General features: G+C 35.9%; 1 protein-coding gene across 1 annotated transcript in view; it reads right to left on the minus strand.

The window, feature by feature from the left end:
• GAS2 (growth arrest specific 2) overlaps positions 1-26,288 on the minus strand; it is a 131,141-nt gene that overhangs the window by 57,358 nt on the left and 47,495 nt on the right. Inside the window, exons 4-6 of the mRNA XM_060606219.3 lie at positions 22,373-22,514; positions 9,800-9,863; positions 374-515 (exon numbers count right to left, since the gene is read on the minus strand). Of these exons, the coding sequence (XP_060462202.1) occupies positions 374-515; positions 9,800-9,863; positions 22,373-22,514 (348 nt within the window). The remainder of the gene's footprint in view (positions 1-373; positions 516-9,799; positions 9,864-22,372; positions 22,515-26,288) is intronic.

The following is a 26,288-nucleotide window of genomic DNA, read 5'->3' on the forward strand; positions in this document are numbered from 1 at the left end:
CTGTGGTATGTTTGTGTTCTCTTCTTTAACAAACCTCAAGACCTCATGCCTTAGGCTCCTTATCTGTGAAATGAAGAACCGTGAACCAAAACTATCAAGGTTGAACTGTTTGTAAAGGTAACTTTTAGGAAGCCAACTTAATCAGCCTAAAATTTTAGATACTGCTCGGTAGAATTAAGTGATACTTTGTTGCAAATGACTGGCTCAGTTTTGAATCACAGATTAGCTACTTCAACTGTTGTAGGACTACAAACTTTTTCATAGGATTTCAAAATGAATTTCAAAGGTTAGACTGATAAGAAATTATACAGAATGAGTTCTGAAGTTCAAAAACGACAAAGTGCTAGTAAGAAGTCCAACCAATTTTACTTACTGCATCATCCAGTAAGTTCCCCGTACTCTTTTTTCCAGAAGACTTTGATGAAGGAGAAGGTGAAGGAGAAGGGGCAGAAAGTGTTTCTTCTTGTTCAATCTCTTTTTCCAATTTTATCAAACCAGGAGGTTCCACACCATACCTTTTAAAAGACACCAGATCAATACACATGCATAACTTATAAAGACAGACTTGCCATATGTTACGTTTGATCATGAACTGCATAGGACCAAATTGCTGACTTTAAAACTAACTTTCTCTGGCATTGAAATAGTAAGTTCTTAAACTGGCATCCTTTAAAGCAGGAAAAAACACATATATCTGATTTAGATATATGTATCTATAGATGTGTGTTTTGAAGATATAGGTCTGTAAATAAAGATACACACACATACACACTTATGTTTAGATATGTATACACACACACTAATAGACACCTGACATATTAAGAATAAAAATACCCCATGTAATATATTGAGGCAATAACATGAATTAGCATGTAAAGTTTAGTCTTCAGCTTTCAGATTTACTAGCTTTGAGATTAATGTTATAACTGAATTTCTATTTTGAACACAAACTTGTTAAAGACAAAAATAGCAATCCCCAAGGTAAACATCCTTATTCGCTGCTAATTGTACAACTCCTATGAGCCCAGAGCAATGTACTATATGGGTTATACTGTGTCATATGTTATACTCTTAAAAACAACACAAGGAGGAGCACTTGGGTGGCACATTTGGTTAAGCGTCTGACTTCGGCTCAGGTCATAATCTCGTGGTTCATGAGTTCGAGCCCAGTATTGGGCTCTGTGCTGACAGCTCAGAGCCTGGAGCCTGCTTCACATTCTTTGTCTCCCTCTCTCTGCCCCTCCCCCGCTCATGCTCTGTCTCTCTCTGGCTCTCTGTCTCTCTCTGGCTCTCTCTCTCTCAAAAATAAAACAAAGTAACATTTAATAAAATTTAAAGAACAGGGGCACCTGGGGGGCTCAGTCAGCTAAGCATCTGTCTCTTGGTTTTGGCTCAGGTCATGATCTCACAGGGGTGGGATGGAGCCCTGTATCAGGCTCTGTGCTGACAGTGTGGAGCCTGCTTGGGATTTCTCTGTCTCCCTCTCTCCCTGCCCCTCCCTCACTTGTGCTGTCTCTCAAAATAAATGTCTCTCAAAATAAAGAAATTAATTAATTAATTAAAAACAACATAATGAAGGCATATATAGGGGTATGGTGGAAGAAAATGAATAGGGAGGAAATAGAGTAGAAATTTAGAATAATAATATATTAAAAATTATGTGTTATAAATTATCAGTGCCATAGGAGTTCAAGGAAAAAAGAGATGTAGTTGTTATCAGCATTCTTATCTCCCATAATTATATTTTTCTTAGGCTAAATTTAAAATTGGTTTGGTTTCTTAGATGCATATCAGTTTATTTAGGTGGAGAAGACCAAAGATAATTCCAGAATTTGGGAGCTGTGAAGGACCTTTGGGATCATCTAGTTATACTCTTACATTTTTACAGAATAACAATCCAGACAGGGTGCAGAACTAGCTAGGAGCAAGACAAGGAAATCCAAATTTTTTGAGTGCAGGGCTGAGGCTCTTTTTCTCTGAGATTTTAATCAGGTGATTACATGGAGAGGAAAGGAGAGGGGGGAAAAGGGAGAGAGAAAAAGAAAGAAAGAAGAGGAAAAAGTCCCTTGGAAATATTAAAAAATAGGTTACTAATAACCTACAAAGTAAATAATCTATATAGAGAGACTATGTAGAAGGTATGTCTACTACTTTAGTATGAATAGTATATTAAAAAGATCATTAAATGCAAAAGCTTAGATTATTGTCCTTTTCTAACAGCTTGTTACCTTAACTAACATCATCACATGTGTTCAGTACATACTTGTAAAGGAAGCAATTTCTCCACTCTTGATGTTTTGTTCTGTTGAGGGTGTTCAGTTAGTTTAATTCCTGGCCTCTCTCTTTCATTACTCACTCTTCTCCATCAAGATGAAGGAATTTATCAAATTGTAAAATCTAAGAATCAACTGAGCATACTTGACTCAGTTCCTCCTTCTTCTAGGGAAGAGGCTGCCTTCAAAAAGGCCCCATTGGAAAACTCCACCTTGGGGCACTTGGGTGGCTCAGTCGGTAAGTGTCCGACTTCAGCTCAGGTCATGATCTTGAGATTCATGAGTTCGAACCCCATGTCGGGCTCTGTGCTGACAGCTCGGAGCCTGGAGCCTGCTTCGGATTCTGTGTCTCCCTCTCTCTCTGCTCCTCCCCCACTCACACTCTGTCTCTCTCTCAAAAATAAATAAACATTAAAAAAAATTTTTTTAAAGAAAACTCCACCCTGACTCATCTTTGTAATTAGGTAGTTAAATTGGCCAACTTCTAGAGGTCAGTTAAAGATGCTGAGCATGCCTGTGAACATGCATCTTATCAGTAATAAAGGTGCTATTTGATGTTCCATTTGCAACGCTCGTATTTCAATATCTGATTTTTTTCAGAATTTAGAGGCTGAGGATGTATGATGTGTCAGAGGCTCTTTGAAAGCTGAAAACCTGGAATTTAGTACAAAACAGTTTAAGCTGCCACAACTCAACCGAACAATAGCCATTTGGGGAAATGTCTCTAATGAACATAATAATTTTTACTTACATAAATCATTAGCTAAAAGACCTAGGCACCATTTACTGCATTTTTAACGTTTTACATATATTATTCAGTTCATGGGACATAAGGACAGCATGCACTAGCCTGCAAATCTGTAACAGTGGAGCCCACAGTCTGATTCACAGCATCCCCAGGAGCTGGCATAGATCTTGGCACACAGCAGGTACTCAATAGCTACTATGTGAATGAAAAAAAAAAACCTCATAGTGTCATATAACAATGATTGGGGTTCCAAATATGAATGTGGTTTCATTATTCTGGATCTTTAATTGCCTATCATTGTCATAAAACATGTCAATAGTAAGTGCATAGAAATGATTTACCAAAAGTTTTTCCAGATTTAAAACCCCGTCCAAAACCAACCCAAATACATCTTTTGTTTTTCCTTTCTGCTACTTCATTAATTACACTGAACCCAACCCAGCATCTCATTACTGTTGACAAGTACCAACAACACTCACGTGGAGATTTGTGTATCATTTTTCCCTGAGGTAGACTTGAGCTAACTGTGCCATTGACCTATTCTTTAAATTTAGCAAGTCACTTAACCTCTGGAAGTCTGTTTTCTATCAGGAAAGTAGAAATGAAAATGGCCTGCCCTAGAGGTCCTATGGAACAGTGCAGGGAGGGAGGGAGAATGTTGGAAAAGCAACTACTGCTGACTGACCATCTTTAATGTATCCAGCACATTTGGGCATCTTGACGTACATTATTTCTGAGGCTCCTTTTAAGTTCAATGGAAAATGGAAATTCTGACTCCTGTGTTTTAATAATGTTAGAAGGAATTTTAAAGGAGTATCCATTATATGCTCGGTACAGGGTCTAATACATGGCATAGCCTCTGAAAATGTGTTGGTAATTGACATATCAAAGGTTGTACCACTAGGAAACTACAGCACTAAGGTACTTTGGGCAAAGCTTTTGAAAAATATATTACACCACCAGATGAAATAATGTAACAGCCTGAATACTAAGATGTAAAGTAGTATTATCACTACTGTTTATATTATTACTATTGTTTGTATCCTTTACAAAAGAACTTATTACAGGCTTTCTTTATACCAGTTTCAACAGCAGAAAATATCTCAGTGCTGGATTGTCACACAGCAAGTTATAAATTCAGCTTTGCTACTACCTCACCCTTTTTAATCTCCCTGGATTTCTTTGAATTCTTAGTCCATCAAGGCATAAAATTGTGTTATGTTTTAATGTTCTTAAGAGAATAACACAAACTGGGCAGTGAAGCTAGAGGAATTTAACACACTAGAATTCGCAGCCAATTAAAAGTCAGTCATAAGTAAAAGCATCATATTTCAAAGTACAAATTAAGCCAATTGGAAAATATGATTTCATTTGTAATTGTTGGTGGAATCAGGCCACCTTTCAGGAATAGGCTGCATATTTTTTTTCTTTCTTTCTTTCTTTCTTTCTTTCTTTCTTTTTCTTTCTTTCCTTTCTCTTTCTCTCTTTCTTCCTTCCTCTTTTCCCTTTCTTCCTTTCCTCCCTCCCTCCCTCTCTCTCTTTTTTTCAAAGTAAAATAATAAAAAATATGTTACTAGAGTAACAACAGCCTTCACCATATCCGATACAAAGTAGACTTAGTTTGAATGAAGTTGGTAACAAAGTCTTGTGCAGAAAACCTTGCCCTGGAGGCTTTTCTTTATCTGGGAATGTTGAAAATTAGCTCTGCCACTGAACATAGAAAATCAACACTAAGCTCCAAATCTCTGCTTATATTGGCTTTTAAATACTTCAAGCTGCCTAAGGTAGAGTCAGCTAGTCCCAAAATGCACACTTAAATACGGTTCATTGGCTTCCTGTCTGTCTGGAGATGTCAACAGGCTGTAAATCATGACATTCCCCTGGGGCAGGGGCCCGCACCTGCAAGCCAACTTAGTCACCAAATAGGTCTTTTTTTTCCTACTCTCCAAAAGGCTGCTCCGTTCTGGTTTCCATGATTAATTCTATACCACTTCACATTTCTACTTTGCGAGGCTTTCACAAATCTATACTCTTTTGTATTCCTTTTTGGCTATAAGATTTTAGGGTTTTGGAAAAGAGAGTTTGTTGCTTTCCCACTGAATAAGGGTCAAACTAAAGATAGCAAGAAGGTTGAAGGCACAAAAATCTTCTGTATACTCCAGTTATAGAAGACTAGAGTGAGTAATGAAAGGGCAATGAATTTGGTTTTGTCTCATTGAAAAAACAATGCAAAGGGCTAGGAGAAGGCTCTTCTGGTTAAGGATTTTATGAAGAGGTTCTAGGAATGGTGTTTTTATTTTTCTGGCACATGACACAATTTTTGAGATTAGTCTAGATGACATGGTTTAGCTTCCAAACTGAGCCCTGAATGAGAGAATTCATTCAAACTATTAACTAGACTAGAATTTTCAAACAAAAGACATCCGGGGCCTATTTCACTAGAGTTAGGGGGAGACATTTTAAAAACTCCCCCTTTTTAGGGCAGATAAGTTTAGAGATAAATGAATAAGTTTATAGTTAACAGATAGTTTATAGGTTCTTGCAGTTTTGCCCATTTTTATTCTGTTTTGAAGTAATTTAAAGATAGATTTACATTTGGAAGGAAATTTCACCTACATGAACACATGTGATGTTCTTAGTAGTCAGAGTCAAGTGCTTTAATTAGGATGCATTAATTAATAAATTTTGTATAAGAGTATATTTACTTTAAGCAACATTTAATTAGGCCATGGATTGAAATAGGAGACTAATGAAAATATTCACCAAGTATGTTTCTTTCAAATGGTCATAAATTTTGTTCAAAATTAAGGAAGTACTCAAAAATAAAAATATAAAAAGCTCCACTAAGATATTAATTATTGATTATGGCCCCAAACCAAAATATAAAAAAAAAGTTCACTTTTATCATAAAGCTAATCTTAACTCTGCAGTCTGTAAGAGGGTGAATTTACAGGAACATTTTTCAGCAATGGATATCAAGGCATTGTCATTAAAAAGATCTTTCAGTGTTTATTGACCTGTTTTTGCTGAGTGTTTTACTTTTCAAAAGAAAAACATGCATATTTTACACTCAGAAACTGACTTGGTTTCTGAAATATTAACAGTGGGATTTCACTCTCCAGTGATGATAGCTCTATTTAGCTGAAAATAAAAGGAAATTTTGCCCATGAGAACAAAACTAAGTGGTCTCATTCTCCCATCTCAGAACTCAGAGAAGCCCAGCTCCAATGGGGCTTAGCTGAGTGTTCCCAGGCAAAAGAACATGGCAGAGAATCAGAAGCATCCTGATAATCATATCTGAAGTGATGTTGATGCTTTTAAGATAACATCTGTGTAATGTTAAGATGTAAGTGTTCACAATCAAATATAAAAAAAAGCATCATCTATCAGTGATTTTTTTAAATGCACACAAACTCACAAGATTGTACTAGAGACTTTGTTAGAGTCACAACTCATCTACTGTGCGTGCAAATTCATGTATTGGTTTTAAGAGCAAAACTGCCAGTTTTGGCTAAATCTGCCTTAACTCAATAATTTATGTAATCCTCTGTGGAGAAGTGGGGAGAGGAGGAAGCACAAAATAAAGAGGTAGACATGGGTTTTAATAAATCTACAGAAAAATTTAGGAGTAAAATTAGATCACGTAGATGAATTTTCCTTTTTTTTCCCTTTAACTAATATGCTCCAACTTAGGGCTTAGGTAATGAGATTTGGGTTTATTGGGTTGTTGACTGTAAAACACAACTGACCTTCTATTAAAATAAAAATAAAAAGGTCTTCAAATGTGTGCAGATAAAATGTGCATACATTTATATTTATTTTTTTTATTTTTTTAATGTTTGTATTTATTTTTGAGAGAGAGAGAGACAGACAGAGCACAAGCAAGGGAAGGGCAGAGAGAGAGAGGGAGACACAGAATACGTAGCAGGCTCCAGGCTCTGAGCTGTCAGCACAGAGCCCGACCTGGGGCAGGAACTCACAAACCGGAGATCATGACCTGTGCGGAAGTCAGATGCTTAATCGACTGAGCCACCCAGGCGCCCTGTTTATACATTTATATTTTAATGTTCAATCTATCCAGTTGGCATTCGACTGTTTTGCCTTATCCTGCACACAACAGAAGTAACACCCTGAATAACCCCAACACATTTCTGGTTTTCAGTGTAGGTGTGCAATACTTCACATCACCTAAATAGGTGAATAAAATAGCAATGTTTACAAATCAAGCATTGTAACATGAAGGCTATCTTAATCCTTAGATAATTCCTTTGTGAAATTAGGAATATTTTTTTGTAATGTGAATAATTACTGCTTTCACCAGCTCACATGGTCATAGTGTGGTGAGAAATTGAGCCACCCATTTCTATCACAGATGCTGCTGCTGCTGATGGCAGGATGAAAATTTGGGGGGTGATGGTTAGATTTATGGCATAGACTGCAGGAAGGCTTCAAAGATGTATACTTATCTCTAAACTCATCAACTTGTATACATTAAATACGTACAGCTTTTTCTTTGCCAATCGTATGCAATAAAGTGCTTTAAAAAAAAAAAAAAAAAAAAAGGAAAGAAAGAAATGGAGCAACCCAGAATCTCAATTTTGAAATATTTGGGGAAAAAAAACCCCATAACACTTGACATGATCCTTCATCATGATATTCACCATGCCATTATGATCCTCTTCCATTAAAATTAAAATTTTAATTTGTTTTATATACTATGGCAAGGGGCAATTTACACCAGACACGGAGATTTCTAAAGGGATTTTGTCATTGGGAAGCATGTCTTCTCCTTTGATGACTCAGTCATAGAAAGTTTACTTCAGCAGGATTCCTAATCAGAGTGTTCTGGTCATAAAAAGGGTAATTACAAAATATAAAACAAACCCAAAACACAGGCAACTAATACAAATTAAAGAGGAAAATGACAACTCACGGCTAATTCTGCAGGTAGTGCAACTCCTTCTCTTTACCTCCATATCACAGCTTTCAGAACCATGATGCTTATTTCATTCATATATTTAGATTATGAAAGCAACAAAATGGAATCTGGCATTGTAGAATATTCTAGCAGTATAATTAAAATAAACAACTGAAGGACGCCTGGGTGGCTCAGCCAATTAGGTGTCCGACTTCGGCTCAGATCACGATCTCACAGCTCGTGGGTTCGGGCCCCACGTCAGGCTCTGTGCTGACAGCTTGGAGCCGGGAGCCTGCTTCACATTCTGTGTCTCCCTCTTGCTCTGCCCCTCCCCCACTGTGCTGTATCTCTCTCTCTCTCTCTCTCTCTCTCTCTCTCTCTCTCAAAAATAAATAAACTTAAAAAAATTTTTTTAAATAAATAACTGAACAAAAAGTGTTCTGCCTCCCCTTCTATTAAGCAGGAACTCCAGACCATCCATGTTTCTCTCACTTTACCATTTCAGGGACAGTTGCTCATTTACTGAGATTTTACTTGGTGTATTTTCCTCCTGCCTGAGTATTTAACTTCCCCCCTTTTAGGGGACATCTGTAGAGTCCTTGGTAGCCCTTTCACTCAAGGTTGTTTGCCCTACAGGTCAGAAGCCCCAAGACTGGTGGAGGAGTAGTTTAGCAGAGTCCTAGAAGCAACTGATACCTTGGTCTTACTCCTTTATAGAAACCAAGAAGGTGACAGTGCTGTAGGAGAGTGGGGTTCCAGGAAACAGCTGGACACTACAAGCTCAAACTAAGCCCTAGTGGTAGAGAGATAGAGGCCTAGGGGACCCTCTCCCAAGGCCTTCACACAGTATCTGGGAACAGAGTGGGAGAGAATAGGGACACCTCCAAATGTCTCAAATTGACTTTTTCACTTTGAGTGGAGCCTCAGTCAGATTTACTTTGAATTCTTTAAAAATAAAAAAGGGGCGCCTGGGTGGCTCGGTCGGTTAAGCGTCCGACTTCGGCTCAGGTCATGATCTCGCGGTCTGTGAGTTCGAGCCCTGCTTTGGGCTCTGTGCCCACAGCTCAGAGCCTGGAGCCTGTTTCAGATTCTGTGTCTCCCTCACTCTCTTCCTCTCCCCTGTTCATGCTCTGTCTCTCTCTGTCTCAAAAATAAATAAACATTAAAAAAAAATTAAAAAAAAAAAAGTATACCCAGACCTAGATGAAAACAACATCTTCCAATCAATTCCTAAGTTTTATTTTGAATCAAGACTTCTTCAACCACTTGTATCCTCATTTCTAATTCTTTGGGCTTCATAGAACTGTCAGAGGTTCCATTTGGTCATTTGCCAGATAATAAAAGAGAAGACGTGAAACCAAAGCAGATTAGCTGAGGTAATAAAGTCCCTTTCTCTGCCTACTTAGCTAGGATTATGACTTTTACAATTACTCCTTTTTTCCTAGAAGAAAAGGATTCCAAACATCTCTCCCCTTATGAAGGATAATATTCTAGGACTGTCTTTAATCAAAATATGGAGAATAATTTAAAAACTATCCTCCTACTCAGAAGTAGAAGCTAAGAGAGCTGACAGGTGCCCGGGTGGCTCAGTCAGTTGAGAGAAAATGTATTGGATGGGAGGATATGCTTTTAGTAAATGCTTATCAGACATAGTGGCTTCAACAAGATCATGGTGCTAAGAATATTAGTGGCATGCTTTATTTTGAACAACTGCTCTTGAGCTGTTCGGACGGATTATATTGGAAAAAGTAGCTTCTCAAAACCCAGGTTAAATTAGCAACGAAAAACCAGCAAGCTTCTCAATTGCTTCAATGCTGAGGATGGTCCATGTCTTGACATAGTGGCAGCAGTTTGACCTACCTGGCTGCAATCCGGCCAAGCTCTAGCAAACAGAGACACACTTCTCTGGGTTGCTTGTGGAGGACTGAAAGACAAGACAGAGGTGGACACCTTTACAATAGAAGGGACTGTAAAGCAGCTCAATAGCAAACAGGCTTGCCAATGACCTCTCTTCTCTCATGCTTCCAGTAAATGAGCTAGTCTTCATTCTGACATTCACAGAAACCATCCTATCCCACGATACACTTAGCTCTACTAAAGTCTTAAAGCCCTTTCAAAACTCTGCCCAATATTCCTCCTCAAAGCCAAGAGTCTCAGGAAATCTCATCCTGAGTAAATCTCCCCCGGAAAATGCTTTATTAGTTAGTATTAGTAAGTCAATATTGGAAACACAAGTAGCTGTGTTATGATATAAATAGTTGATATTTTAAAATACATAGTACATGAGGCAACTGAGTGGCTCAGGAGGTTAAGCATCCAAATCTTGATTTCAGCTCAGGTCATGATCTCACGGTTCATGAGATCGAGCCCTGCATTGGGCTCTTCACTGATAGTGCAAAGCCTGCCTAGGATTCTCTCTCTCTGTCTCTCTCTCTCTCTTTCTCTCTCTCAAAATAAATAAATAAACATTACAGGGGCAGCTGGGTGGCTCAGTCGATTAAGTGTCTGACATCGGCTCAGGTCACGATCTCACGGTTCATGAGTTCAAGACCTGTGTTGGGCTCTGTGCTGACAGCTCAGAGCCTGGATCCTGCTTCAGATTCTGTGTCTCCCTTTCTCTCTGCTTCTCCCTTTCTTGCTCTCTCTCTCTCTCTCTCTCTCTCTCTCAAATATAAACATTTTAAATAATTAAAAAAGAAATAAACGTTACAAAAATGATTTAAATTTTTTTTCCTAAAATACACAGTACACAGAAGGCAGTGGAGCAAAGACTAGACTTTGCAAAATCCTGAGTCTATCTTCACCAGTGATTTGGGCAGAAATAATGCAATGAATAAGGAGAAAAATTATATAAGAAAAATTATCCTTTGTTATCTGCCAAGCAATAACATCAAGTGAGATTCTGAAATTTGATGTCCCTTCCTGATCAAGTCTGGTTAAATGGTACTTTAGAATGATATACTTTCAAATGAATGGATTTTCAAATACATACCTATATATATGTATACATATATGTACATATATATGTATATACATATACTATCAGCCAGCTTTGCCCATAAAATGAGAAAATTAGAAGACTGTTCTTTGTTTGGATCAAATTCTAATATAATCTGATGTTTTAATAAAATTTGCTTTACTAATTGCTTTGGACACATTCAGTAATGCTGTCCAATCACACTTGCATTTGTTGAGTCTACCAAAAGAGTATTTCCTGCCTGTATTGCTTTCTTTTAAACAAAGATTAGAGAATTTAAAAAATATTATTATATATATCACCTAATAAAGTCAACAGATACTGAAAAAAATATATTGGCTTGAGAATGGTCTTTACATAGACAATATCCTGATAAAAGAACATACTGGCTTATTGATAGCTTATCAATCTATTTTAAGAAAGTAACCTTGCTTTAATTCTTAAACATAGAATTTTATAATTCTATTTCCCAGCATTATTCTATTCCTTTAATTTAAATATCTAATTCTTTCTCTCCACAGATTATGGTAGGGGCAACATTTGGTTCACTGATGCCAGAGTGGAGTTTGTTTGTGATGAGTATAAAACGAACATTTACTTGGATTGTAAATGTATATAATTTCACTTGGCTTTAGACGGACACAATTTTGTCATCTTGTCATAAAATGTCACCTTTAAAGCTTTTAAATTAAATTCTATTCCCACCAACAATGCTCCTTAAGACATAATTATGGAAAAATCTCAATTATAGACTATTTCAATTCTTGGTCATATAAGTTTTAGCTGACCTTCAGTGAATTCCCCTAATCAAGAAACCTAAACTTATTTCTAATTAAAAGATCTTAAAATAAGGATATTTACTACTTCCAATTTCAAATGCACTACTGTTTGACCCTGGCTGGAATGATACAAACATCACAACTTTTGACATATTAAATCGACTTCAGTGCAATATAACATATGGACTGTAATATCACATAGGCATCAATTTCAAAAAAAGAACAATAACAAACATTGGAAAGCAGAACCTAACAAATAAATCAATCTTCCTGTCTAGATAATCAATTCTTTCTGATTCAGTCTTTAAAAAAATACGCTGTCCATAGAACAAAATAATAAATAGGAGTTTTGAGTGGAAAAAGGAATATACAAAAACTGAGGAGAGGAAGATTTTCAAGGCTCTGTTAATACCCTCATCTTCGGTGAAAGCTGTGTGAAGCAAGTGGCTACCGCACCAGGAGATCTGGATAAAATCTCATGCGTTTCTTAATGGAAATGGTGTCAAAATATATAAATTACTAGTGAACTGACCAAATTGTGTCAATGTGCAGTCAACACCCAGATATAAAAAGTAATACCTGACCCAACTATACTGATTCCTTAACCAACTCATTATACATATTTTGAGGACTATGTAAGCACTGGGATAGATACACTTTATGGAAAATAAAATTCATCCTGAAAAAAACAATCATTTGGCTAGTAAAGGAAAGACAATGTGATATATAAGACACTTTACTAGGGCACCTGGCTGGCTCAGTCGGTTAACCGTCCGACTTTGGCTCAGGTCATGATCTCACACTTGGTGACTTCAAGCCCCACATCGGGCTCTGTGCTCATAGCTCGGACCCTGGAGCCTGCTTCGGATTCTGTGTCTCCCTTTCTCTCTGCCCCTCCCACTCTCTCTCTCTGTCTCTCTCTCTCTCTCAAAAATAAATAATAAAAAAAAATTTTAAAGGAAAGACACATTGCTGTTGTGTACTTCTTTGCTTCCTCAACTGAGCTAATCAATTTAAAACAGGTTTAGCATGCCCAAACTCAGATGTTGAATCTACCATGGACTCATCAGAAAATTAATTTTGGCAAACTAAAAAGTAACTGCATGATTCTTCATATCCTTAACAGATTCAGCCTATACAATTTAAGACAAATGAACCTCTTCTTCAGCATCATTTCTTAGGAAAAACTAGTAGAATGATAATATTTTACTGCCCAGTTTTCTTGGAAATATATTTTATAAAGGAAAACATTGCTTCAAAAACCCACTTGTGCTATTGCCTCATATATTAATGGCTTTTTTAATTGGCATATTATAACTGACTCATAATGGCCAACCGCCCCCCCCCCCCCAAAAAAAAAAAAACAGTATCTGATGACTAATAAGCAATGAATGAGATGAATCTGTACAGGTGCATAATTTAACACAAAACAGTAATGACTCAATAAATAATATATCTCAAAACTCAAGGATGATGACAATCATCTGGCGATGATAGTGGTTTTGACAGTGAACTAAATAAAGACTAAAACCTTACCTGGTGTCTTGAGAAAATGCAAATTATGGCAATGTTTGTTTAATTGTAAAAGCAAATATTCTTCCCCTATTGCTATAAAATTAAATTCAAAAGTCTTTAAATAGTATCTAAATTTTCCAAAGAGGTGACTTTATTTGGTTTTTGCACTGAAACAAGTTCTAAACTAAGTTAATAGAAAGAGATTCAAATCACAAAGATCTGAGTGTGAGTGTTCATGCTTACTGGCTGTATTCTCTTGAGCAGTTATTCTATAAAATCTCATTTTGGGAAACACAACAGTTTACACCTTGCAATATTTTTGCGAGGATTAAGCCAAATAATATTTATTGTTATTCTTAGCACAGTGTTTGGCACATAGGAAAGATTTTCCCGAGGTTAGTTTTATTATTTTTTAAATTTTTGTTATAAATTCTTTGTTTAAAGATTAACTTCATTTAGCATAGCCAACAATAATTCACTTATTTTTTCCCCTAAAAACATGTTTTTGTGTGTGCACCAATCAGATACTTAGATACTACACTAAGCACTATAAAAACTCTGTGATAGGGGTGCCTGGGTGGCTCAGTTGGTTAAGCATCGGACTTCAGCTCAGATCATGATCACATGGCTCGTGGGTTCGAACCCCGCATCAGGCTCTATGCTGACAGCTCAGAGCCTGGAGCTGCTTCAGATTCCGTGTCTCCCTCTCTCTCTCTGCCCTCCCCCACTCACACTCCGTCTCTCTCTCTCTCTCTCTCTCTCTCAAAAATAAATAAACATTAAAAAAAACTTTGGAATAAAAAATTACTAGTGGTAAAATGTGTATAATTTAAAGTGGTCCCATTATAATGAGTGTATTTTGAATATTTTATCATTTATATCAGAAATAATTAAAAATCAATCAATCTAAATCAAATGCCAAGTTAAGTAGGTCAATTTGGTCAGCATATAAAGAAATTTAAAGCAGATATCCTATACCTATTACAAGTTTGTGCTCAATACAGAGCTTAAGTAACAATTGTATTAAAATACGTGATTTTGTGAAACAGCAAACACCTTACATTAATTTTCCTGTATCTGTGAATGAAATAATTTAGATGAGTCCATGTTTAGTAAATTACCTAAGTTGATTATGTATTACTGAAGGCATGTCTTTGTCACAATGATTAAAAATATGGCTTTTAGTATATTGTATTTGAACTAAAGACTTTGTATTGAGTCCTAAGTATATTTATGTTAAATCACTTTACTGATTCATCTTTTCAAAAAAACCAAGAAAACCTTCTACTTATGCTGAAGTTTAGAGTAGAAAACATTTTTTTTCAGTCTGTCATCGAAACATTTACATGGTCTTTTGCTTTAAGTTAGAAGAGGGGATCACTACTTTTTTCTGTCCTCTAAAAAATTCTTTTTAAAACAAATCAAAAGCTCTCTGGTCAATGGTCATTATTATGCCAAAGGTTTTATCATTGAGGTTTTTCTTTTAATAATCAAAACCATCTCAAAGAAAAGCAGAATGCAGAACACCTCTGGGGAAAGTAACACAGATCCCTATTCAAAAATATGTGGCAAGAGACTCAGTCTTATAACCTAGATTCTATAAAAATCTCATGGGCATCAAATGTCAAATGGAGTGCTGCTAGCTCCAGGAATAGAAATGAGGCCTTCCACTAAAGCAAAGGGTAGAGTTTCAATGTCACAGAATCTGCAAGTATAAAATGCATTCAACCATAAATGTATAGTTTAGCTAAATGTATTAAGTTTCAACACATGGGCAAAGAACAAAAGCATGAAAAATTGTGTTGTCTATTTGGTGTCTGTACATTAGAGACTACAATATTTACACATTGGCTTTGAGGGAAACCGGTTTTTAGATTTATATTTAGGAAGGAAATTTGAAATACAATTATGTTTTTGACTGAATATTGTTTAGTCGTGAAAACATCATAAATTAATAGCTGTCCACCTTCCCAGAATAGGGAAGGCTCTAATACTCAGAAAAGTGGTATAACAGGAAATACAGTTAACTAGAAGTCAGAAGGATGAAGTTCTAGCCCAGGCTGCATAATTTTTCATCTCTCAAACAGGCATTTTGCCTTCTACTTGTTCTTCCTGATGAGGTGAAGGGCACTTGGTACATATAGCAAGTACTCAATAAATGTGACTCCCTTGCTGCTTGATTGGGGTCCACAAACCAGAAGCATTGGCATCAGCTGGGAGCTGAATAAAACTACAAATTATTGGGCCCCACCCCAAACTTACTGATCAGAATCTACAATTAAACAAGTTCTCCGGGGGATGAGTAAGCACTTTAAGGTTGGAAAAGCACTGTATTAGCCAATGCTGCGATTATTATAATAAACATCAGTCAGGGGTTCCTAGGTGGCTCAGTAGGTTGAGCATCTGACTTCAGCTCAGGTCATGATCTCACAGTTCATGAGTTCCAGCCCCACATCAGGCTCTGTGCTGACAGCTCAGAGCCTGGAGTCTGCTTCAGATTCTGTGTCTCTCTCTCTCTCTGCCCTTCCCCTGCTCACTCTCTCTCTCTCTCTCAAAAATAAACATTAAACATCAGTTATAATTCCTCTATTTTGTTAAAAAGATTCCAATGTGCTTTGCTATATATAATATGCTCTACAAATGTTTCAGATAGCAGTGATGATGATGATGAATGGAGGGAAAGTAATTCATGCATTGAATTAGCCCTTAATGGGTACTATGGGCATTTCTCTCCTGCCAGGATTAATGAAGTACTAAAAATGTTTTTCTAGAAATTCTAGAAATTTAAGGGCTAGTCACAAACTGCTCCCTGTATCATGTCACTCCTGGTAAGACCCATGCAGAAACCTTTCAGCTTAAAGGTAGGGGGCAATTAGGGATAGTACAGCAATTTAGGTGCCTTGAAACTGATCTCAAGAAAGCTAAAGAAAAAGCAAAGAATCTCACCAACTCATAAACGCTGGGTGTGCATGTACCCAGATTTCTCAGAATCATTATTCACATTTAGAAAGGCCATGACATCCACATAATTCACAGAAACAAGAATATTTCATTCATAATCTCATCAGTTATGGCATATGTATAGAATGAAATGTAGTTAAGTGCCTTTGCCACTGAGTCAAGAAATGTCCTGCACCAAGTGATGTCCTTCCTTTCTTTAGTACTGGACTTCATGTGAAATTAATGGGTTAAGTCACTAACAGAACAGCAATTAGAGGCAAGAATCTTTTCTAATTTGGTTTGTAGTTACACTTTATTTTTCCTCTTTAAATAAGCATATGAACTTCTAAAATTAACTCAGAGCATAACTTTCTATAACACAGGGGCAAGATCTTTGGAGGTAAATGGAGCTGAATTCAAATTCCACCTGGGCCATTGAGAAGGTGTGTACATTGGGCAAGTTATTTAATTCTCTGGGTCCCAGGATCTCATTTATAAAATGAAGGTTGTTGGAGAAGTAGATATGGTTAAGACGTGCACTGCCTAGCTACCATTATTGAGCATATAGTTATTAGTATTGAATATTGTACAGCAAAAATTTGATCCTGGAAAAGCTAGAAAGCTGTTCATTTCCCTAATTTAACCTTGACTTTGCTGAGTCTTGATGTAATATCATTCTAGGGAGACGTTTAGTTCTCTCAATCAGATTCTGTACTGTTTTCTCATACCTTTGCCCTGGCATACGGCAAATAGCTGAATTTGGAAAGAATTTCTGAGTTCAAAAGTAAAAATGTGAACTGAGATGCTAATAAATTAAAATTAAAAAAACAAAAGTCTAACATAATTGTCTCTGGGAAAGAAACTGAATATAAATAACCCTAATGCTGAATGGATGTCTTGAAATTGTCATCCTAATAAAAGGATATTTTATTTTATACTAATAAAACTAATATAACTTTTTTCCATAGAAATGTTCTTAGAGTTCATAATAACAAGAGATGATTTATCAAACTGGAAGGTAGGCATAGATTCCTTTTCTGATGTTAACAAGTGACTTTAAACTATAAAATGGAGAACAATATTTAAAAGTCCACACGTAATCCTTTTTAGTTTTCTGCAGCAACATCAAACCAATACTGTGAATAGAACAGTGCTTGACCAAGGTTCAGTAAAAGAAAGGATTTTGTAAAACTACTCATTGGGGTCATGCATCCACAAAAGACAACGCCACACAGCCAACACAAACACAGAAAATAAAAATAAAGAACAAATCACACACATTTGCATGCTAGCACAACAGATAGCAAACCCTTTTCTTGCTGAGTAGATTCTTTCTCTGAGAAATAGATGAAGGATAGTCACTGGCCTCCAAATCCTATAATCATCCAATAACATAATGATATTGACACAATTACTGCAAACACAACATTATGCATTTTTAAAGTATTCCCCACCCCATCCTTCCCCCCATCTCACAGCTTCCTGGAATGTATACATATTGAGCAACGTAAATAAGGCTCTGGGAAAAATAATTACACTTGAAAATTTCTAAATTAGTATAGTAAAATAAATTACAAATAATAAATCCCCTATACAAGAACACTGCTAATGAATGAAATAATTTCTTACTTAAAATATCTTAGAGAAATTCATATAAGAGCATCAATATTGGGAATTCATAACTTAAAACTTTTTAAGACTGAGAGTATATCATAGATTTTTGGTCTTAATTTAAATGATAAAAAATGAACCATATCAAAATATCCAGCACTGGGTTACAAAAGGTTGTTAAAATATTTAACCTTTGAAAATTATTCTATTTATTATTAGGGAGAATATTAATACATTCTATTAACTTCTATAGATTGAAAACCGAAATGCTTTCACACCTAGAATCTTCTAAACATTTTTTCTTTACTTCACCATTAAAAGAAAAGTTCATTTCTTTTAAAATAATTATTGGCGGGAGTATTTCGTCTTTAGAAAGATAAACTACATACTATTAAATTTAAGGAAGCATTCATGTTCATCTTTTGAATCTAAAGCACAATCCTAAATATTTTTAAAGAATCCAATGAAACCAATTGTGAGACATGAAAAAAAAAAAAAAAAAAAAAAAAACAAATCTCCTCTAGCCACTGACCTATATATCAGCGTGGTTTGAACAGTGGGGGTTGTAGCTGAGCATTATATGCAGACCTGTAAGGGTAAAGCCTGTCCCGCAGAGCACACAAAGATCCACGTGGTCTATTCTTAGAGCAGTATAAAATTCGCCAAACACTTGAAATGTCACTTTAACTTCGACAATGGGAAATAGCTCTTACAATTCTCAGTGTGTACAATTCTAGGCCAACAAATAATTCTCTATGCAAATTGGTTCCAATGATATCTTAATATAAATAACATTAACTGCTCATACTTCAGATGGCATGCCACCTCTATTGACTGATGTTTGTTAACAGACAATAAGAAGAAATTAATATCGTTTATAACCTGATTTCTGTTTGTCTTTCTTAATGGTCATTTACTATATATGTGTGACCTCATGTTCATAGCAGATTGTAGGTTTTCTATATCCTTAAATAGTCTCAGTAATATTTTTGGTTCGTATCTACAGATGCCTCTAGTTTGTTTAAGATATCACTAAATGTCATAGAGTCAGTTCATTTCTCCTTGTTTTACTATTATTAAAAAAAAAGCATTTCAGTGGGCATTCTGGTGCTTACTTCTACTTATTTCCTTTGGATAAACTTTTAGAAGTAGAACAATTTGCTGAAAATAAATAAATAAATAAACACTTGTGAGGTCTTTAATACATAAGGCCAAATTGCCTTCTAAAGAAGGCATGCCTATTTCCAATTTTCTTCAGCAATGTATAGAAGATCCTATTTTCCCACACACTCAACCTAAATATATAATTTTCTTCTATTTTGCTAATTTTCCATAGCTTTTATTCGCATTTACCTTATTGCTAAGGTTTTGTATCTTTCTTAGATTTTTTTATGTCTTCTATGACGAGGCTGTTCATGACTTTTGTCCGTTTTTCTATTGCCTCATTTCTGAAACACTATTTAGGATAGAGTGAATTTATGATCTGAGAGTTGACATTTCACAGAGGAAAAATTATCAAGAATTTCATAGAAGATAAACTGCAGGTTATACCCTGTATGTGATTATATCGGGTGGCATAAAAAGCTATCTGCCAAGAATCAAAAAGACAAGAAGCATGAGAGAAGCATATGGAGTCAGCCGCTATCCATACACTCCAGTTCATCCCTGGCATACCTTCCCCACCACTGAGATTTCTTGTCATTAGCTGTTGTGGAAAGAGAACAGATTGAGTGAGTTGGGAATCTAGATCCCCTTGCAAATAACTGTACAAAGAAACACTGCAACAGAGGGTAGCATATCAGTTGCCACAAAGATAAGAATGCTTTATGCAGGCAAAGACCTTTGAACAGCTAAAGACAGAAGCCTCTTGATACACACTCAGGACAGTGATCTACTTTATCATTCATTCAAACAGATTTTTCCCCTTCATCAGGGCATCTTTTCATTTATTTGCTGTTCAAAACACCAGGACACAAAGGATGCACTTCATCTTGTGTGTCACTGAAATGAAATCTTGAGGTAGGAAAAAAGAAAAACGCTTGCCCTAAATTCTCTTTCAAAAGTGAAGTGTGAAAAGACATCAAGCAGAGTACACAGCGTTATTGTTGCAAGAAAGTCAATTCTGCAATCCGGAGTCCAAGGCCATCGGCAGTGACTCAATCACTTCCTTACCCACAGTGAATAATAAGAAAAATCTAAGAAGAAAGGGTTCCACTTGGGGAAATGGAATTTCTCATTGTCCTTCTCTTGATTATCATTAGCATCTATGGGCACAGCTGTTTCCTTTCTCTGAATAATCCTAAAGTCAACGCTATAATATTGGCTCCCTTCTGTCTCCACAGGGTCTATTATACCTCACCTCATGTCCTATTCTGAGCAGCAGAAATTTCAAATTTGTCTTTCATTGAGCAACATACCAGAAAGCCCAACTATCTGATTTATTTTGGTACTGAGAGGCTTAAAAATTACTCGAAAACTTGGTGTCATTAAACTTTCTTAGATACATAAATACATTTTAATTGCAAGTTATAATATAGAAGATATTCAAAATGAAAGAGGTTTCAATAAAATACTCAGTAGCTATTATGCATAAATTATCTTGGATTTTCTTTTTATAAAGTCAGCGTTTTTTTTTTTTCTTTTTCAAGCAGAGTGAAGAACTAAGTCATCGCAAAATTCAACTTGACATAATTTTATATGCTGCAGAGTATGTATTTATATACCAGGACCTTTATTATACAGTTGCTTTAGGCTTTATTGTTTCAAGATAAAATGTATTACTTATTATCTGAATGGGGTTTTAAAAAGCCATCCAAGCTTCTTGGCTTCCAACCAAAAGTTTTATTACTTCAATTAACAAAAGGAACTCAGAGGCAGTGAGAAAACTGAGACAAGATCACACTCCCATTCCCAGCTCCTCCTCATCCTAGGGTAGTCACTGAAAAATATGTTTCTTAAATGAAAACCAGTACAACAAACAAATGCTCAAGTAATAGAGGAGTTTCCCCACATGGTAGTTCCTTTTATAACGCAAGGGCACTGCAGAATTTTAAATCGTGATGTTGTTTGTCCACATAGGAAGAGTATACTCCTTGTGACTAAGATCTGAATTTTTTAACTTATCGTTCATTCATTTGATCTTTCAAACATTTTTGTGTGTGTGTGTGAACAATTCCACCACGATCCCCTCCTATAATTCCTCACTCATATAGTTTCCCATAAACATGAAAGTTAAAATCTATTTGTAAAATTAGCAGAAGACTGAAGAAGAGTGATATACGTACACACATCTTCCACCAAGGTTGGTTTACTTTAATGTGCGGAAACAGTAGTCAAAGCCCATTTATATAATGATCATTCAAGAAGCACATGATTGTGTATGGTAGGCTACTGTGCAATTCTTCCAGTTTATTTTTTCTTTCAGGTATAGTATAAAATATTCTCCTAATCTAAATTCATATAATTTTCCTCTCTGCTGAGAGAATTCTCAGAAATTTGATGGCAATCTTTTCCACATCACCTTCCCTCCTCTTAGTACAAACACAAATTTCCATAAGCATACAAAATGAGTAAGATTTTAGCTGTTAACCATCAATTTTCCTGGGTTCAGCAGGGAAATGTTTTGTGAGGCTTCGGGGCAAAAGGTTATTCTCACCGTTTGGAAGGCAATTTGTATACCTGTTCTCTCTAAAGGATGCTCCGCTTACTTTGATGCTAATATTTGGTATTATGTGATTTTGTGAATTGATTTTTAAAGCCTCAGGCAAAAGAACCAAAGCTCCCATCCTTCCCCCACAGATGTCTCCATTCTTCACTCAGTTCTATTTCATTATAATGGGACTTTAATTCCAATACTTTACGTGCGAGAGCTATACTCGGCAGAGCTGACACAGGAGGGTTCAACATTTAACAGTAGCCTATCAAGTGCTGTCAAAACACTGAACCATTCAATGTATGTTTCCTCCCAAGGAAATACAAAAGCTTGCTCTATGGTCTGGAAGTGGATTTGCCAAAATTCAATTATAAAGTAAAACAAGTCAAAAACCCCATAATTATCTGGGTAGGTTTAGACACTAAAGTATCTTTTATTTCATCATCTTCAATTATCCCAATCTCCTGCTTGCTTACCTGATTTTTAACTCACTAAAAATAGATACATAAATAAACTTCCATTTCAACAAAGATAGAGTTTACAGGGAATGGTGTTTCATCCTTTTGTAGAGGTGAAAAGACAATGGTGCCTTTATGGCTGTAGCAGACATATAGAGCTACTGTTCTAGTCCAGGTTAGAGCCTGCTGGTAAAATTGAAGCCTACATTTTCCAAATACCCGAATTTTGCATTGTACATACATGATTTTAGCTTGGAAAGAATGGCACTATTCATATTCCTATCTTTTCGTGCATAAAGTGACAAACAGTAAAAGGGCATGCATATTTTTCTACCTTCAAAGATTCAAGTTTACAGCAAAACTGCAAGTTTACATGAAGTTTTTCAATTAACCTGTGAAATGACCACACAAACAAGTTTTGATAGCTATACAAAGTCTTTGATAGCTATGACAAAGATACATAATAATCTTATCAGCTAAAATTCTGAAGGAAATACATACCCAAACCTTCAGATTCAAACAGACAGGTTTCATCTACCCCTAAATCTCGGCACCAGGATAAGAAATTTGCTGTGTTGTCTCTGGCAAAAAAGGAGCCTGAGGGCGCAGAGGCTTTGCATGGGATCTTCTTCAAAGGCAGACGCTGAAAAAAAAAACAAAAAAAAAATCTCACTCTGGTGGAAAGTCTGGCAAAGTCATCACAGCAGCACATTAAGTAAACATTTATGTTTTCAACAAAATGTTTTAGAATAACCTCATGTCAATAAATAGGTTAGTGAAGAGCTATAGAAAAGGAAGTGAAATGCACATGACATTTAGATGCCATTAAGAAACTATAGGGGTGCCTGGGTGGCTCAGTTGGTTAAGCATCCTACTCTTAATTTCAACTCAGGTATGATCTCACGGTTTGTGAGTCCAAGCCCTTCATCAGGCTCTACACTGACAGTGCAGGGCCCTCTTGGCATTCACAGATCTCTCTCTCTCTCCTTCTGCCTCCCTCCTCCACTCACTCTCTCTCTCTCTCAAAATAAACTTAAAAAAAAAAAATTCTAAAAAACTGTCCATATAAACAAATCCTTGCCTTTTCTACTATCTAGTAGAAATACACCTAAGTCCCTTCCCTGGCTCAGATTGCCTCTTTTCTTTCTCTTGTATTAATTTTTTTTCTGGCTTTATCTTTCATCCAAGTACTCTATCATTACTTCTCACAAATTATTTATAAATGTATTTTCCATTTGTGAAAGAAAGAAACACAAATATACTATATGAAGATAGATAATATGTAACACACAAACCTGCATTCTTATGTGCCTACATACATACACATACATCAATATATTATATTATTAATATTTTACATTATAATATAAAAACAATTCTGGTTGGATTTCTGCTATCTGACCCTGAAACATATTGACATTCTTCTGGGATAAGAAAATTCTTAAGATAAAGGGAGGGTGTGAACCTGGACAGACTTTTTTATTAACAGTCTGTCATAAAATTTTAGCCAGGAAATCTCCACTGGTACCATAACAAGTGTTATAAAGAACTGTGTGGGCTTTCTTTCTTTAATAGAACATAACCAATTTCCGTGGCATCCCAAGAAGTCACAGAATGCAATTCTATGTGATGGGAAAGAGTGAACAATGCATTTGCATGGTGGAGGCTACATAGAGCTTTGCCTCAAGGGGAGAAATTCACTTTGTGATTTAAATTCATAAATAAATGTTTCCTCCATTCACTGTAAACGAAAAAATAGAAGCAAAATGTTGTTGATTGTTGAGTTCATTTGCAGGAACAGCTATAAAAAATGAGATAGTGGCCTTAGTAGATTGGTGAAGTCCTGCTAACATCATACTAGAGTTCTTCCTGTCCAAAGATTTTATAGCCACATACCTAAAACATTCAGTTACTACCTCACTTAAAGTCTGTGTCTGTCCAATCACAAAGGTCTATCTTTTTCTTGCCGACTGAATTTAACTTAGAGGAGACATGATCAAGACTTTTTCACACAAATATGTCTATAGTTATATATTTTAGGCATTACTGCCATATACATAAATCACGTATGGGGCTACTTATGTAGCAATAACCCCTTAACGATTTTGGGTAAGTAATGGTTTTGAAATAAATGATTTTCTTTTTTTTTTTTAAGTTTATTTATTGATTTTGAGAGACAGAGAGAGAGAGAGAGCAGACAGGTGCATGTGCACAGGGTGGGGAAGGGGCAGAGAGAGTGGGAGAGAATCTCAAGTGCAGAGCCTGACATGGGACTCAATCTCACGAACCATGAGATCGTGACATGAGTGGAAATCAAGAGTCAGATGCTTAACCAACTGAGCCACCCAGGCATCCCAAAGAAATGATTTTCTATATGAATTGTAAAAACAATCAGAAATAGCATAGTTTAATATTTCCTCTAAAAAATATTCACAACCATCAATCACTACTTATTAAAGTTAAAATATATATATCCTTAAATCTAGCAATTCACTTCGAAGTATATATCCTAAAGATATAATAGCATTTGGGGTTAAAAATATATATACAAGTATATGTTGAACAGAAAATATAGAAATAAGAATATGTCAAAAGAGGGTTGGTTGGTGGAATAATACATAGTATACATACAATGGAACACAAAGCAATTATTTTTAAAAAGTAAGGAAAAAATGTATGTATATTGAACTATACAGATATTCAGTATGTACTTGAAAATAATTTGCCAACAGATATGTATACCACAGTTTCATTTTATGATTGTGTGTACATGTGTGTATACATACACACACTATATACGGAGAGATACAGATGGCCATATATAAGGTTTAGTTGCATATAAATATGTTGTATGATAAGTATGAATATCATACTAACTTAAATAATGTTAGTTTAGGGAAAATTAAAGAATGACATGCATTAAATTGATCGTAATTACCACTGAGGAAGGTGATTGATGCATATAGTTTCATTTACTCATTACCTATTTCCAAACTGAGTAGGATGATTTTAAATGACTTTAACTATTTTATCAATATTTTCAGATTAAATCGTCAAAATCAGCCAATTGTATCATTCAAAGATAAAAGAGGATTTTCTGGGGGAAAAAATCTCTAAGAGATGACTATAAAGTTTTTTATGATGTGACTAAGGCAAAGATCATCTCTAAAGAAAGAACATCAACAGATTCAAACACAGCCACATTAAGATTTATCACCTCAAAAAAAAAAAAAAAAAAAAAAAAAAAAAAAGATTTACCACCTCTATCCCTGGGTGGGGAAAGAAATAACACGTAAAGCTATTTAAAATATAGGAATGAGTTTTCATATAGGAAGTATAACCTAGAAATTATAAACTATTTGACACAGTTAAGGGCACATTAAGGACATAACGGCTCACAGCTTGTATAGCAGAAAGGAATACAATATCCATATTGCACTCGAGAAGCTAGAGATTGATTTGACACTTAATCTACCAAGGGACACATTTTGGGAGAATACTCACAAGAAACAAGCCCTCAATATCATTCAGCCTACTCTTGAAGAACTTACAAGGACAAGCACTGAGCACAGAAATGAAAATAGCATTTTTCCCCTATAAGCTTGTAACCTTACAAAGTCATTTACATAACATATACCTGAATGTAAGTTTTATTTAAAATTCATTCATATTTGAAGACATGAAAGTTATTGTAGGCTAAATAAAAAGAAAGATGGCTACTGATACTCCATAACTTGGGAATTTCCAGTGCAAGGAATTCAATAGTAATAGCAATCTAACAAGGTGTTATTTAAATGATTTATAGGGTGTTTGTTTCTGTTCTGGAGCTGTCAGATTTAGTGCTTCCATATCACCTGAAGACTTAGGAAACTTCCAATCTCCATCCAGATGAAATGTTTTATTTGGTAAAATTTGAAAAAGTCATCCTCATTGGTCCAAATGGCTAACTAATTGAGCCCTCACACACAGTACCTATAAAGGTCATAACACATAACCAGGAATAAGGATCTCTGTGCCCTGGCTAAGAGAAGTAGCATACTTATAGAATCTAATATTCTTCCTGGTTGAACACCACCCCCAAATCAAAGGTCTTTCCAGGGTTACTGTGTCATTTATAATTAAGAGTCCTAGGGGCGCCTGGGTGGCGCAGTCGGTTAAGCGTCCGACTTCAGCCAGGTCACGATCTCGCGGTCCGTGAGTTCGAGCCCCGTGTCAGGCTCTGGGCTGATGGCTCGGAGCCTGGAGCCTGTTTCCGATTCTGTGTCTCCCTCTCTCTCTGCCCCTCCCCCGTTCATGCTCTGTCTCTCTCTGTCGCAAAAATAAAAAAATAAAAAAATAAAAAAAAAAGAGTCCTAGGGCAGAAGTTTGATTTCATTTGAGTTACAGAACAAATGATTTAATAATATCAGCCCTCAAT

Source organism: Panthera onca, chromosome D1, assembly GCF_046562875.1.
Source record: "Panthera onca isolate mPanOnc1 chromosome D1, mPanOnc1 haplotype 2, whole genome shotgun sequence".
Classification (NCBI taxonomy): Eukaryota; Metazoa; Chordata; class Mammalia; order Carnivora; family Felidae; genus Panthera; species Panthera onca.